Here is a 12,609-nt window from a genome sequence, read left to right on the forward strand (position 1 = left end):
AATATCTTTTGAATGTTATTGAGAGGAAATAATAGCAAGTTTGAGTAAAACCCAGAGTAAAACACCTTTTTGTAATCAGAGCTTTACTAGACCTGATTCCAAGCTGATGAAGCTACAATGGAGGTTACTGGCTTCCTACATGCAAATAACCCAGTATTTTGTGTTTGCAGTGGGAATCTTGCCTATATGAAGGCACTCAGAAGACACAGATCTTTCTTGCAATTAAGGTTCCTGCTTCCATTATCCAATCCTGAAAAAATTTTTTCAGATTTAATTAAATGCATTTTTGCATTGATTCAATATATTCTGTGGGAATTTGTTGGTTAAGAGAAATTTAAGTCTGCAATGACTGAATGACAAAAAGCGCACGTAGAAAGGAGAATTAGAAAATTCTGTCTGCAACAGCCTGAATTTATTAAAGTAATAACCTTGTGGGACTTACAGCTAGGATAACACTTGTGGAAATGACAGCCATTTAAAAAGGGATTGATATTTAATTCTAACTCCTTTTGACTTTCGAATTTTAATCTGGTTTGATACACTTGGCAAATTATTAAGTTCTTTACAAAGGCTTATTTTAAAATAATTGCACCATATCACGCATTGAAATAAATATACAATTAACCAGACACTATCAAACAACCAACGTGAATAAGACTGCTGTACATGTAAAACTGATGGTGAAGACTTTCAACCTTTAGGAAAAAAATACATTGATGAAAATGCCTATGCTACCTGATTTGACAAATAGATAGAAGGCAAAACCCATATTCTTAGTGAAAGTACAAGGTCATCTTGCACTGTTTGTAATTATGTGGATTTCAAAGGCAAAGACATGTTGTTGACAGCAAGACAGAGATGGAATTCTGCCACAGGTGGCAACCCTATGCCACAGAATACATTAGAAAACACCCAGTTTATTCAAACTAGGTGAACAGATACTGTAAGGCACAAACACAGTCTAACCTCCAAACAGATTGAGATGTGTGCAGGCCTTTCAAAGGCCTTGTGCACAGATGTGATTCACACCTGCCATCATTTATTATAAAGTAGATGTCCACTTTTTTGCAAGATCTCTGGATTTTCTCTACTGTTCATTTACATTCTGCAGTGTTGCCTGGTTGCAGCTCAGAGGTTCTGAGGGTTGATACTTCAAGTTTTCCAGAGGATGAATATTTTCCTGAATGTTCCTTTTAATTCTGCAAATGACCTCTACTGAGAAATGCCATGTGTTCAGACACCATCTACAATTAGCCCATCTGCCCTTTGCTGAAGGCCACACACCAGAGAACTTCCAAGGTCTGCAGATACCAGAGGATCTCACAAGGTGAATTATCCAGCTCTTCCAGGATGACAGCAAAAATAGAAGAAAAGCAGCATGGCCCTTAGGAAAAGTCTGACTCTTTGACAATTGGAACTGGTGGGGTTTTATGGTCTATTGGTTTATAAATAAAATGGAAATCTTTCTTGGTTTCACTCTTCAGCAAGGAGGCTTTGATATGGTGAGGAAGGGCATCTTTGTCCAGCTGCAGCCACTGGTCATCAACATAAACAAAGAGTCCATAGTCCTTGGGATGGGACACTTCAAACTTCTCGGCACACTGCTGGCTCAGCTGCTCAGCTGACGTGTCACGACGGGAAGCAAGTGTCCTTGATTGACCACTGATTTCCAGAAAGGAGATACAGATGAAATCCTGAAGAGAAACATGAGGAGAGACCTTGCAGTTAACATAGTAACCTAGGACTGAAGGAGGAAGAATACAGTCACGAAGTTCTAGCTGCCTAGATCTCCCACATATCCTCCAGTCATTCTCCTGTGTCCTAGTTATTCTCTCCTTTCTTCCCTCTGACAGGCTCTGAATCAGCAAATACTTAAATAAGCACTTTCCCAAATAATTACCACCATAAAGACACTGAAGTTAAAGCACTTTTTTCTGATTTTGGTGAATATCCTTAGAGAATGATCTGCAATTGTTTATTCTCCCATCTTTTTACAGCTCCTGAAGAAAGGGTTTGCAAAGATGTGACAGACAAGAATAACAGACCACAAATGTCAGAGATCTGGCCTGAAAACCCTCTGTTTCCCAGAAATGAGAAACAGGACTAGCAGTGTGGTGGCCTTGCAACTTCGCTATCACCCAAACAGCACCTTGAGAGTGTGTCCTCTGAACTTCCTTCCATCAGTAAGGAAATAGCAGAAGTTATGCTGAGAAGGCTGATTTACTTTTTCAGGAAGTAACGACTGTTGTGACAACTTTTATTTTGCCAAACACGTAACAAACAGAATCTAGAGAGCTGGAACCTGTGTGTTTAATTTGCATCTGTGAACTTCAAAACAAATCTCAACCATTTTGTTCAGAAAATAGTGAGGTTCCCTGGCAGAAGGGGAATTTCCAAATGTCTGGGCTATGGGCTTCCAAACTACATTTAAGGAGTATCGCTGCAGTTGATTAAGGCAGGCAGAAGGATGGGCAGAGGCCTGCTGAACATATCAGCAAGCTGTTATCTCTTCCAAATTGGCCTTTCATGTCTCTGATACCACCCCTCATTCACAGGTCCTTCAGCTGCTGGAGGTGGTGGAAATCTTCTGGGAAAATATGTCATTTACTTGTTCAGCAATTATACTCCATGCTAGGTACTTCTATGTACTACTGCCAGAGCATCACTCAGGGCTGGATGGATATTTGCTGTATCTCATCCACCATTCACAGTTTCTGAGATTATCACGGACTGGTCTGACTGCAGTATGGGAAACCTGTTCAACTCCATGCTTTCACACGGACTGCTCTCCCCCACAGGAGACTTTCTCCTGGCTTCCTCCTCGGCATGCGCAATTTTCAGTTCTGCGCTGAGAACGTGAGACGTGGCCTTTGCTGCCTCCCTGTGGGTGACAATTTGATCACAGCACATGGGCCTGGCGGGGTATCCTGCCTGCCTGGACCAGCCTCACCACGGCGGGAGGCCAGAGCACCCATCTGTCCTGGGACCCTCTCCCACTGGGGCACAGGGAGATCTTTGCCAAGCCATGGACAGCATGGGCTTCAAAACTAACCAGACCTTGATGGGTCTTTCCTGCTGCTGGACAGGCTCTGGAAGATGCTTGACTGACTGGGTGTTGGGATGTCTCAGACTCTCCTACAGCTTTACATCATTTAGAAGCAGCCCTGCAAAGTCTGCTCACATCTCAGTTTAGCCCATGATTTCCCCAGGTATTAAGGGTGATGACTAAGAGGAGCTTCTGAGTCCCCACCACAGCTCTCATATGCAAAGGCTCCTAGCACACCTTCTTTGACAATAAAAAAAATCACTTTGCAGTAATATTTAAAACTACAGTATTATAAGAGTACTTCAAGATTTCAAAATCTATTTCATAAGTAGTATGTATTTCAAATGTGGTGTGTTTTCTTAAGATCTGGAAATCTTGCTCCAGATGTACACTTCCTTTTTAACAGTGATTTCAATTAATTTCACTTTAAAATAAATACCATATTAAAGATTTCTAAGTATGGAGAAAGCATGAAGGCTTTTCCCCTAAGATATAAAGCCAGCTACCTGCACTGATGAGCGGGAAGCCCGGGCCTTGTTCAGCGTTCTCCGTCGCTCCCAGCGATGGATGGAGTCCTGAACCTCCACACTCAGCTGCCGTGTCACAGTGATTTTGTCGTAGTTCTTGATGTGCTCCAGCACCCCGTAGGTGGTGGTTAAATAATAGGAGCCTGCAAAAGGGGAATATCTTGTATGAGCATCACACCTCCATGGACCATTCGGTCCTGCCCCCGCCCTGCCTGCCGATGCTGTCTGACCCTTGCGCTGCCCGTGCCTTGCTGGAGGGGCTGCAGGGGTCACTGGTGTTAACCAAGGGAAGGGAATGAACCTGATGAACAGCATCCTTCAGCCCCTCCTGCTCCACATCAGTGTTGCTGCCCAGGCTGCTGGGGCTGTACATGTCCTGGGAGAGAACACAGGCTGAAAGGGAAGAGCTACAAAAACCGCTTTCACAAATAAGCCCAAGCCATAGATGTTTATTCTTGGGGCCGTGGCTGTCTCTTTGTTTTGTGTGACAGGGCCCATGCAACAGGTCTGTAACTTGGGATCCTGAGCAGTCCCCACAATGCAGGGAAATGAAAATAATAGCAGATTACTGCAGGAGAAGCACAAAGCCTGGATCCAGCCCCCCAGCTCCAGCTACACGGCTCGAATGTTTGCATTTCAGGGCTCTTGTGGGCTCAACACTGTTGAGGGATGTCTCAGACCTGCAGGAACAAGTCATCCTCTGTTCCCTCCATTCCCTATTGACTACACAGCCATCCCGGGCCTTCAGCTGTAATTCCTGGACTGTTCAGGGACAAATCTTGGTAACGCAGAGAAACAGGGTAAAGTGACAAAAGCCCTTTTCCCTCAGAACTCCCCGGCCGCTGTGTCGCGGCTTGCAGCAGGAAATTAATAACCAGCTGCAGCCACAGGGTGGCAGCTGTGCCGCGATAAAACCGGCTTGAGGCGCGGAGATAAGCCCTGCCAAGGCCGGAGGGGCTGCTCTGGCCGCAGGGCTGCCCCGGGGCTGGTGAATTGCTGGTTTCCCGGCTCCTCGCTCAGGTGGGAAGCGGGGGCTCGGGCAGAGTCAGGGCCACCCCCTGCTCGGCAAACCGGGATAGAGAGCTGCGGCTGGGACGGAGCTCCACACGGACTGCGGGGCCTGCAGATGGCGCTGGCACATCGCCCGGCCCTGCGGCAGCAGCGCCTCCCGGGGCTCCTCAGGCGCTGCTGAGCCCGCGGTCAGCGCGGCCGCGGCTTCAGGCAAAGGGAGCGCTCGATTGAAGAGCAGTGCTTTTAGAGCACCGTGAGAGTTTGGCGCAGGAGACGAGAGACCAAGACACTGCCATTCGACTTCCTGTACTCCAGAGAATCAATGAGTAGAGTCCTACAGTTTCGAAGGTTTGTGCCCAAACTACTAATTTTTCTTTACGGTCTCCCACAACGAGGTGCTGAGAATAGACAAAGAAGCCTAAAAGTGCCACTTTCCCCCTCTTCAATAGTTACTATCCTCTTTTGTCGGTCATTCAATATTTCTCTTCTGGCTGAGGCAGAGGTAGCTGTGATGGGACCCAGGATGGGGTGTATTCCTTTCCTCAGAACCCACAGAGGAAGAGATCTGAGTCCCTCACAACAGGAATTATTCACAACATTTTAAAGATTTTTTTTGCCCACTTCCAATTTCTTTGTTCCCATCCCGTTGTTCCCTATAATTTGTCCTTGCCTTTGCCCCGGCAGTCAGCATCACCATTGCTATTAAATGAATTCAAAGTATATTTTTCATTTGGAGTGATTTTGTATATTGACCAATGCAATTGCACAGTTTTCTCACTTCTGCTTTACTTCTTTCCTTTTAATTTTTGAACACCTGAACACCTTTTGCTATTCAACTTTGAAAGGCCTAAATACAGGTAAACTTTTGCCAGTCCTACACTTTGCAATCTTAGGGCTCTCTTCACTGGGATGCTCTTTTTTCCCCCTCAGTCCCCATATCTGCAGTTATTCCCAGTGTCCTTTCTGATGTGATTATTCAGATAGTTTGATCTGGAACTCCTTCACAGAATTTTCCCTTTTGACTGGAGTGCACATTTCACAGAGTGAAATGGTTGAGCATCTTTGAGCTAAGAGAACTTCCAGCCAGCTTTGCTTTCAATATCCTGAGCTCCCCAGCCCAGTTGACTTTTCAATAGCCAGCCTGGTAGTGTGCCCCTTTGGAATGTGTGCAGAGTAGTCACCAAACCCAGCTTGGTTATGTCCACAAAATGCTGTGCTTCAGCTAACATTTTTTTCTGCTAAGAATTTTCTATGAGAAAAAACTAGCTTGTGCAGAAACACCTTACTAATGTACTGTATTGCTACTAATCATCCTATTAGTACTTACTTTTGTCCCACTCTGCACTGTGCTGGGATGACATGCTTAGTTTCAGACTCATATTCTCATTTAGTATAAATAAAATTAGTCTGCTGTTGTTCATCCAGGATTCCTTTCTCAGTACATACCAAGGCAAAGTCTAAATATACCCCATTTTATTGGTTTAGTGTCTACTTGGTGATAAATGATCTGTGTTCCTAATTCAGAGTGTATAATTGTCACTGAGGAAGCATATGCTTTTCAAGCTATATTTAAGAAACTAGAGGCCCACAGTTCCCTGGGGTATTTATCTCTCTGATAACAGAGGTCTTTAGTCACTTCCAAACTCAATATTTGTCTTTAAACAACATAACTTCATTTTCTCTTTCTCACTATGATGCTCAGTCAGAGAACACTGTCAGAGGGTGCGCTCAAATTTAGGAGTAGAACGATCATGAGAATGTAGCCCTCAGGCATACAATGCAGTTTAGGAAATGTGCTCTTTTCTCACTGGAAAAAAAAAAAAAAAGTATCTGCACAATTGTTTGCAGCAGCTGTTTAATTTTAGCAAAAACTTTCCAGCTTTTCAGCTTTGGGCCAAGGAACACAAAATGTCTCTGTTTAGGTTGCTAATCTAGCACCTCAGTTACCATTTATGATGAGTTGCTGCCTTTCTAGCTTATGTCTTAAGGCACTGCACTGGTAAAAGGAGTTAAAGTGTTTGGCAAAAATTTTAGAGCTTCAGATTTGAAAAGATTGGCCAAAACGTTATCCACAAAATCTAGCCAGAGCCCTGCTGCCTCACTTTCACAAACACTCTAGTGAGACAAATGATGAATTCCAGAGTGCATATCCCTTTAGCAAACACTATACTCTTACCTTCTCCTAGCTGCAGAGCTGGGTCCATGAGCTCCATCATATACTCCACATTCAGAAGGACTTCAGTCAAGTTGCTGCGGGCCAACACGTACATGAGCACAGGGAGGAAGTCATCTGCACCATATGGCTTCCCTGAGCAAAGAGAATCACAGTGTGATCCCAATAACACCACAAAGTCATCTTCCCACACAACAGTGTCAGATTCTCACACAGGGAGTCCTTTGCAGAGTTCAGCTTACGTTATCTGAAGAGTTAAAGCTTAAAAGCACACACAAAAAGCTGAAAACAGACATTTAGATCGCTGAAAAATAGTAACTAAACTTTCTTCAAGCCCAAAATAGGATCTTGAAAATTTTCTGGAGAAATATAAACTTAACTTGGTTGATCACAAACAACTGGCAATTTTTGAAGAGTGCAAGGGCTTCCAGCTTGTCCCTCTGATTTGATACTGACACCAAGACTGTAGTTCAGATTATTAAAAGGGAAGTTTTCTACACGCATTAGGGGTATTTATTCTCTTAGGCTTACTCTGTGTGTAATACCAAAAAACCGGAATATAGATTTTGAGACAGTGGTTTTAGGACTTCAGACTTAGGTGTTTATGTCCCTTCAGAAGGCAAAACATCACACTACATGATCCTAATTAAAACAGTCTCCCAGAAGCTAGGATCCAAGAGGAATCCTCTTTCTAATTATGCTGTCTAGCTAAGAAAATAGTAAGCTTTTCACATTGAAGTTAAACCTAGTTTTTGAAATTGGTGTGCAGCAGATGCTCAATATTTCCTGTGCTAAAAACATTCATATCAACTAAGTAACAAAGTGATCTAATATACAGTCTGTAAGAGCTCTTTGGGATCTCTAAGGACAGAAAAAAACATGCTAACAGTCATCTTTATAAATAATTGCTACTTAAAATAGGATCCAAACTGAAGCTTCCCTGTATAAACCACTAAGAACACAAGAATAAGTTTTCTCATTTGAAATATACTTTCACTTTCAACCAACATGTCATAAATTCATCATGGAAAACCCACAACAGCAAGTTTCTTACCAGACCTGTCTTCTCAACACTCAAACCTGACCATTCCCCTTAACCTAATCTGCTTTCATTCTGAATGTCTTTCCTCAGACTGTGGGGATTTTTTTCTCACCTGTGCACTTGGATATGTTGGTTTCATGGACTGTGTGTGTCTCACTTGAGAACTGCTTGTCTCATCTCAAGGAATCAAAGCTACCCTTGATGTAGTTTTAGTGAAATTATGATCTAGCCATTTTTGGCCCACAGCACACATGCTCTTCCATGGTAGGGCATACATTCCTATTTCTCAAATGTTCCCACTGACTTATTTCAAATATTTGCCATGAGTCACATTTCTTTTTTTGTCATTCATAGCTGACGCAGATTCTCCACTGGCAAAGAAAGATATTCTCCTGAAGCCTCAAATAAACATAAGCTTAGCCCCTGATTTAAAAAAAAAAAAAAAAAGTGTGGCTTTGAAATAAACACAGTAATACATCTAGTGAACAGAGTTGATCCATTTAAAACAAATGCTAGAGAATGAGAGATCATCAAAGCTGTAATTCAGTCTGTTTCTAACAGAGCCCACACATGCCACAGCACAGACTGTTTATTCAATGAAAGCTGGATTAACACTTTCAGTTCTGATTGTTTTAATATGGCTGCCTTTAGTTAAAAGACACAGCCTTAGGTCTTACAGTGAAACTGTAAATGGACTTCACTGTTCTGTTAATGTCTGGATGGACTTTTTTTCTGTTGTTCCTTTGGCTTATGTCTTTGTGAAAGCTTTAGCTCTGTGAAGGGTCTAATTCATTGCGGTCATATACAGTATCTGAATACAAGCAGCTTAATATTACAGCTGTTTAATATTTTCCAGGAGGGGAAAAAAAAAAAAAAAAGGGACGCATGAAAATCTAGCAGAAAAACTTCATAGCAAAAAGCCCTATTCTCCTTTTACTTCAAGTACACCAGAAGCCAACAGAATTAGTTCTAATTCAAACAAGTGTAAAGGAATACAACATACCAAATATTTGTTAGGCTCACTTTTCCTTTTATTAAAAACTTCTTCTTTGTGATCTAGTAGTTACTGACCAGTGGCATGGATAGAATTGTTCTAGTTTCCCAAAAGCCAAGGGATTTCCAGTACAACACCAACAGCAGAATTTCCCCTGCTACTTCTCTTTCATTACTAATTCATATCATGTCTGATAGGGCATCCAAGAAAGTTTCTACTTCACAATATAAATTCATATTCACTGAAAAAAAAACCCCGGGGTTGTTGGCTGGTTGGTGGTTTTTTACGTGTCACTAAAATAGATCATGAACAGAGACCAGACTGACCAACTAATGCAGAATGGAAACAGCAGCTTGGAAGTAAACAATTCCATGTCCCCATTCATCAACTTCTGGTCAACAGAAGTGAAAGTTAGAAGAAAATTCTCAGAATATCTCTGTTTCTTTTTCGTTGTCTGAGAAGTGGTTTTATGTACAACCAGACCCGGAGACAATTCTTTTTCATGCTGTTTATCTCATTTCTGTAAGCTGATTTAGCTGCTCTGCCCTCCAGTCCTTGGTGTAAACTCTTCTCATCTTTAAGACTTCATAGAAATATTACTGGACTCCCAGTTGTTACATGCCTTAAATATGAAAATCTGATCTACAGTTTCTTTTTGAGTAATAAATGCTGAGCAGGGATGTCTGACTGAAGTAATGAAAAGAACACATGTTGCATATGCTGTCTGCTCACAACCTGTGTAAATTACTAGACACCATCTTAATCCACCTGTGGCTATACAACACTGAATTTTAAATACCCACCTCTGTAGCAAAGGCTGAAGTCAGCAGGAGAACAATATGCCAACAAAGGGAAAGCAAAACTAATCGCCAGTGATCTAGCTCTGATTCCATGTGTTGCCACAGCTCCTGTGTGGCCAGGGGCAGGTCAGGCATATTGCACCTCGTAGGCATCTCAATAGCATCTCTCCACTGACTGCACATGGAGCCAAGGAGAAGCACCAGAGAGGGCAGGACTCTAATTCTCCCCTGCTCTCCTGGCCCCTGCAGGTACAGGGACTAGCTTTGACATGTACAGCCATCAGTCCAAGCATGGCCCTGAGGTGCTCTGTATCTCAGTCCACCCATGGGGATAAGAAGTGCTGTCAGCAACTCAAATACAACCAGAAGCAGGAGTCCACAAAGATAGATGAAATAATGCCCATGAACCAAGATACCTGGAGAGGTTGTTTCAGCATCATATAACTCACATGCTTCCTGTTTTATGGAAGGCACCAGGGCACTAACCAGTGTCCTTTGGGAGCTGCAGCAGGGGTATTCTCTGCAGGCTGCTGTCTCCTCATCCCTACTTTCAAGCTGGGCCAGAGCCAAATTCCTAGACCTGTGTGGCTTGCTCCATCTGTGGTCTCTCACAGAGGGGAATTTTTGCAGCTGACAGAGTTAAATCTAGCTCTGACCCTGCCGCTGCTCTCAGTGACAGTGAGCTTGACTTTGCCTATTCAAGGTGTGGTGTCCTACTCCAGATATGACTTGCTTGCTTGATTTCCCCTTCTTCCCTACGGGGTCAGGAAACATTTATTTCATAAATATCTCTAAGAAGCTTAAAATAAGCCTTCTCTTCTGCCACAAACTCAACCTATTATGTTTATAGCAAAGCAAATACAACGTCAGCTCCTGGTTGGGATGCAGCACTTGAATAGATGAGTATTAATTAAATACATGATTTAAAGCAATTGGAATTCTGCCCAAGCCTCCATAAAGAAATTACAGCCTATTTTAACACATTCATGTATTTCTTTTCTCTCTGTGTATATTCTGAAAACCAGCAGACAGGAGTGATGTCCTGTGCCTTGCTTTAATATTTTACAAACTCTAGCTTGATGTCTAGAAGCAGATCTCTACAAAATAGGAATTTTAGCCTCAGTTTGCAGCTGGGAAACATGAGGTGCAGAAAGGTTACCTGAGATTTGTTCAAGATCATAAGAAAAGATTATGACTTTCCTTCCACACACTAGCATTTTCCTGTCTCTTGTATATCCCATACTACTTTCAGCAAGGTTTAATTTGTGATATAGTGAATAAAGTGAGTTAATAGATGCAGACAGCATGAATTCACTTCAAATATGTATGGTTTAGAGATCAGAGGAATTCACTCCCCATGAAAAATTTCAACTGGCTCTTTGATTCAAATGTAGAAATTGTGCTAGATGGCAGAAAACCCAAAATCTCTAGTCCATCAGTCTTCATTAAAAGTAACTTAAATACAAATATTCTCTTCCAAAAGATATCAAAGTAAACCTGTTATGTATAGCTTTATTTTCCTTCTCAGAAGTGAGGTATAATAATAAGCAGTGTAATGGGATTGCTCTGACAGCTTTAGGAGCTTCTAGCATGGGCTCTTCACTGGCTGCTGAAGTGGTGGAGTCCAGTTTCCTTTCCACGAGCTCAGCTATCCCACTGAAGACTCAGCTTTGCTTTCTGCCAACTGCAGATCCTTATAGGAGTGCATCAGGCAGCTGATATCTGACTGCTCAGTTCTGTAGGGGTGAAAACCTTCATTCTAAAAGCTAAGGAAGAGAAATATTCTAATGGAATATATATTCTATCTCTCCTCTTTTTCCAAAAGCAGACTATGCATATTTCCACATAAAACTATGAAAAAGAAATTATTAAATCAGATATTTTGGTCACTTACCCGATTCCATAACTAGTATAAACTATAGTTTTGAACTATATAGTCCAGCTGCCTGTGCAGTTCAAAGGTAGCACAAAAATGAAATTTTATAATCTAAGGTAGTTAACAAGTTAGAAATGTTGCAGTAAGAAAATTGTACATCCATTCTTCTTGAATCTACTTTGAAAGCAATCTGCCCATCTTTCAAATTTCCAGCCTAAACTTAGAGCTTTTCTGTCCCTGATCTTCCTCACATATGGACTGAACAAAAAATTTGGCCTGTTTGTCCCACAGATTGTCTCCATAAGCCAATGCCTATTGCTGCTTTGTTTTTCCATCAGTTCTCTTCCACAGTGGCAGCTTCCAGGCAGCACGAGGCTGGGTGATCCAGGCACAGCATTGCCAGTACACGCCACATGTATTGCAGATTTGCATTTTCTCACTCTACAGGAGTCACCTGTGTTTTCTGATCAAAAGCAGAGCTTTTCATTTTACTCATATCACACAATTTACCTTTAAACTTTTGTCTGAGTAAAGGTATTTCTGAAAGACACGTAATATGTGTTTTTTTCTATATAACATTACTGTGTTTCTACATGAATCAGCTATGTGCCCAGCTGTCCCTGTGCATATTGCAGCATGTCTTTGAAGTGTAAGAGCTGCATGATCCCTGCCTCTTGCTTTTTCTAGTGCCAAAAAAAATGCCATCCATTTTGTGGGGTGTGGGTTTCCAAACTCTATTTTTAATGCATTTTATTCTTATTAACCATTCCTAGTATTTTTAGCAGGCAGGTTACATATTTTCTGACTGTCTGTTATATTCTTGGAGGCATATGTTTCAGTTATTTAAGCTTGCATAGAAGTTGGAAAAGCTCAGTGAGGCACCTCAATACTATCATAATTGTGCCTCTAGTGGGGATAAACTTACTTCCATCACTGCCTACATAGTACGTGTGAGCATCTGAACCGGAGGCCCTTAATTTCTTTTATATCCAGTAATGAATTAATCAGTATTGTCACTGGAGTTTGCCTTGAGTCATCTTGCTCTGAAGCAGAAATCTGTATGTAGCCATGACTCCATGGGCTGACTCCACAATGTGTGTGATGGGAAGCTGGGCACAATACCCCTCTGTGGCCACCTAC

General features: G+C 42.1%; 1 protein-coding gene across 1 annotated transcript in view; it reads right to left on the bottom strand.

Moving 5' to 3' along the window:
* Positions 1–390: 390 nt before the first annotated feature.
* RIN3 (Ras and Rab interactor 3) overlaps positions 391–12,609 on the bottom strand; it is a 64,339-nt gene continuing 52,120 nt past the window's right edge. Inside the window, exons 8-10 of the mRNA XM_066321894.1 lie at positions 6,761–6,892; positions 3,553–3,716; positions 391–1,694 (exon numbers count right to left, since the gene is read on the bottom strand). Of these exons, the coding sequence (XP_066177991.1) occupies positions 1,386–1,694; positions 3,553–3,716; positions 6,761–6,892 (605 nt within the window). The 3' untranslated portion in view covers positions 391–1,385. The remainder of the gene's footprint in view (positions 1,695–3,552; positions 3,717–6,760; positions 6,893–12,609) is intronic.

The sequence above is a fragment of the Sylvia atricapilla genome, chromosome 6 (assembly GCF_009819655.1).
Source record: "Sylvia atricapilla isolate bSylAtr1 chromosome 6, bSylAtr1.pri, whole genome shotgun sequence".
Taxonomy (NCBI): Eukaryota; Metazoa; Chordata; class Aves; order Passeriformes; family Sylviidae; genus Sylvia; species Sylvia atricapilla.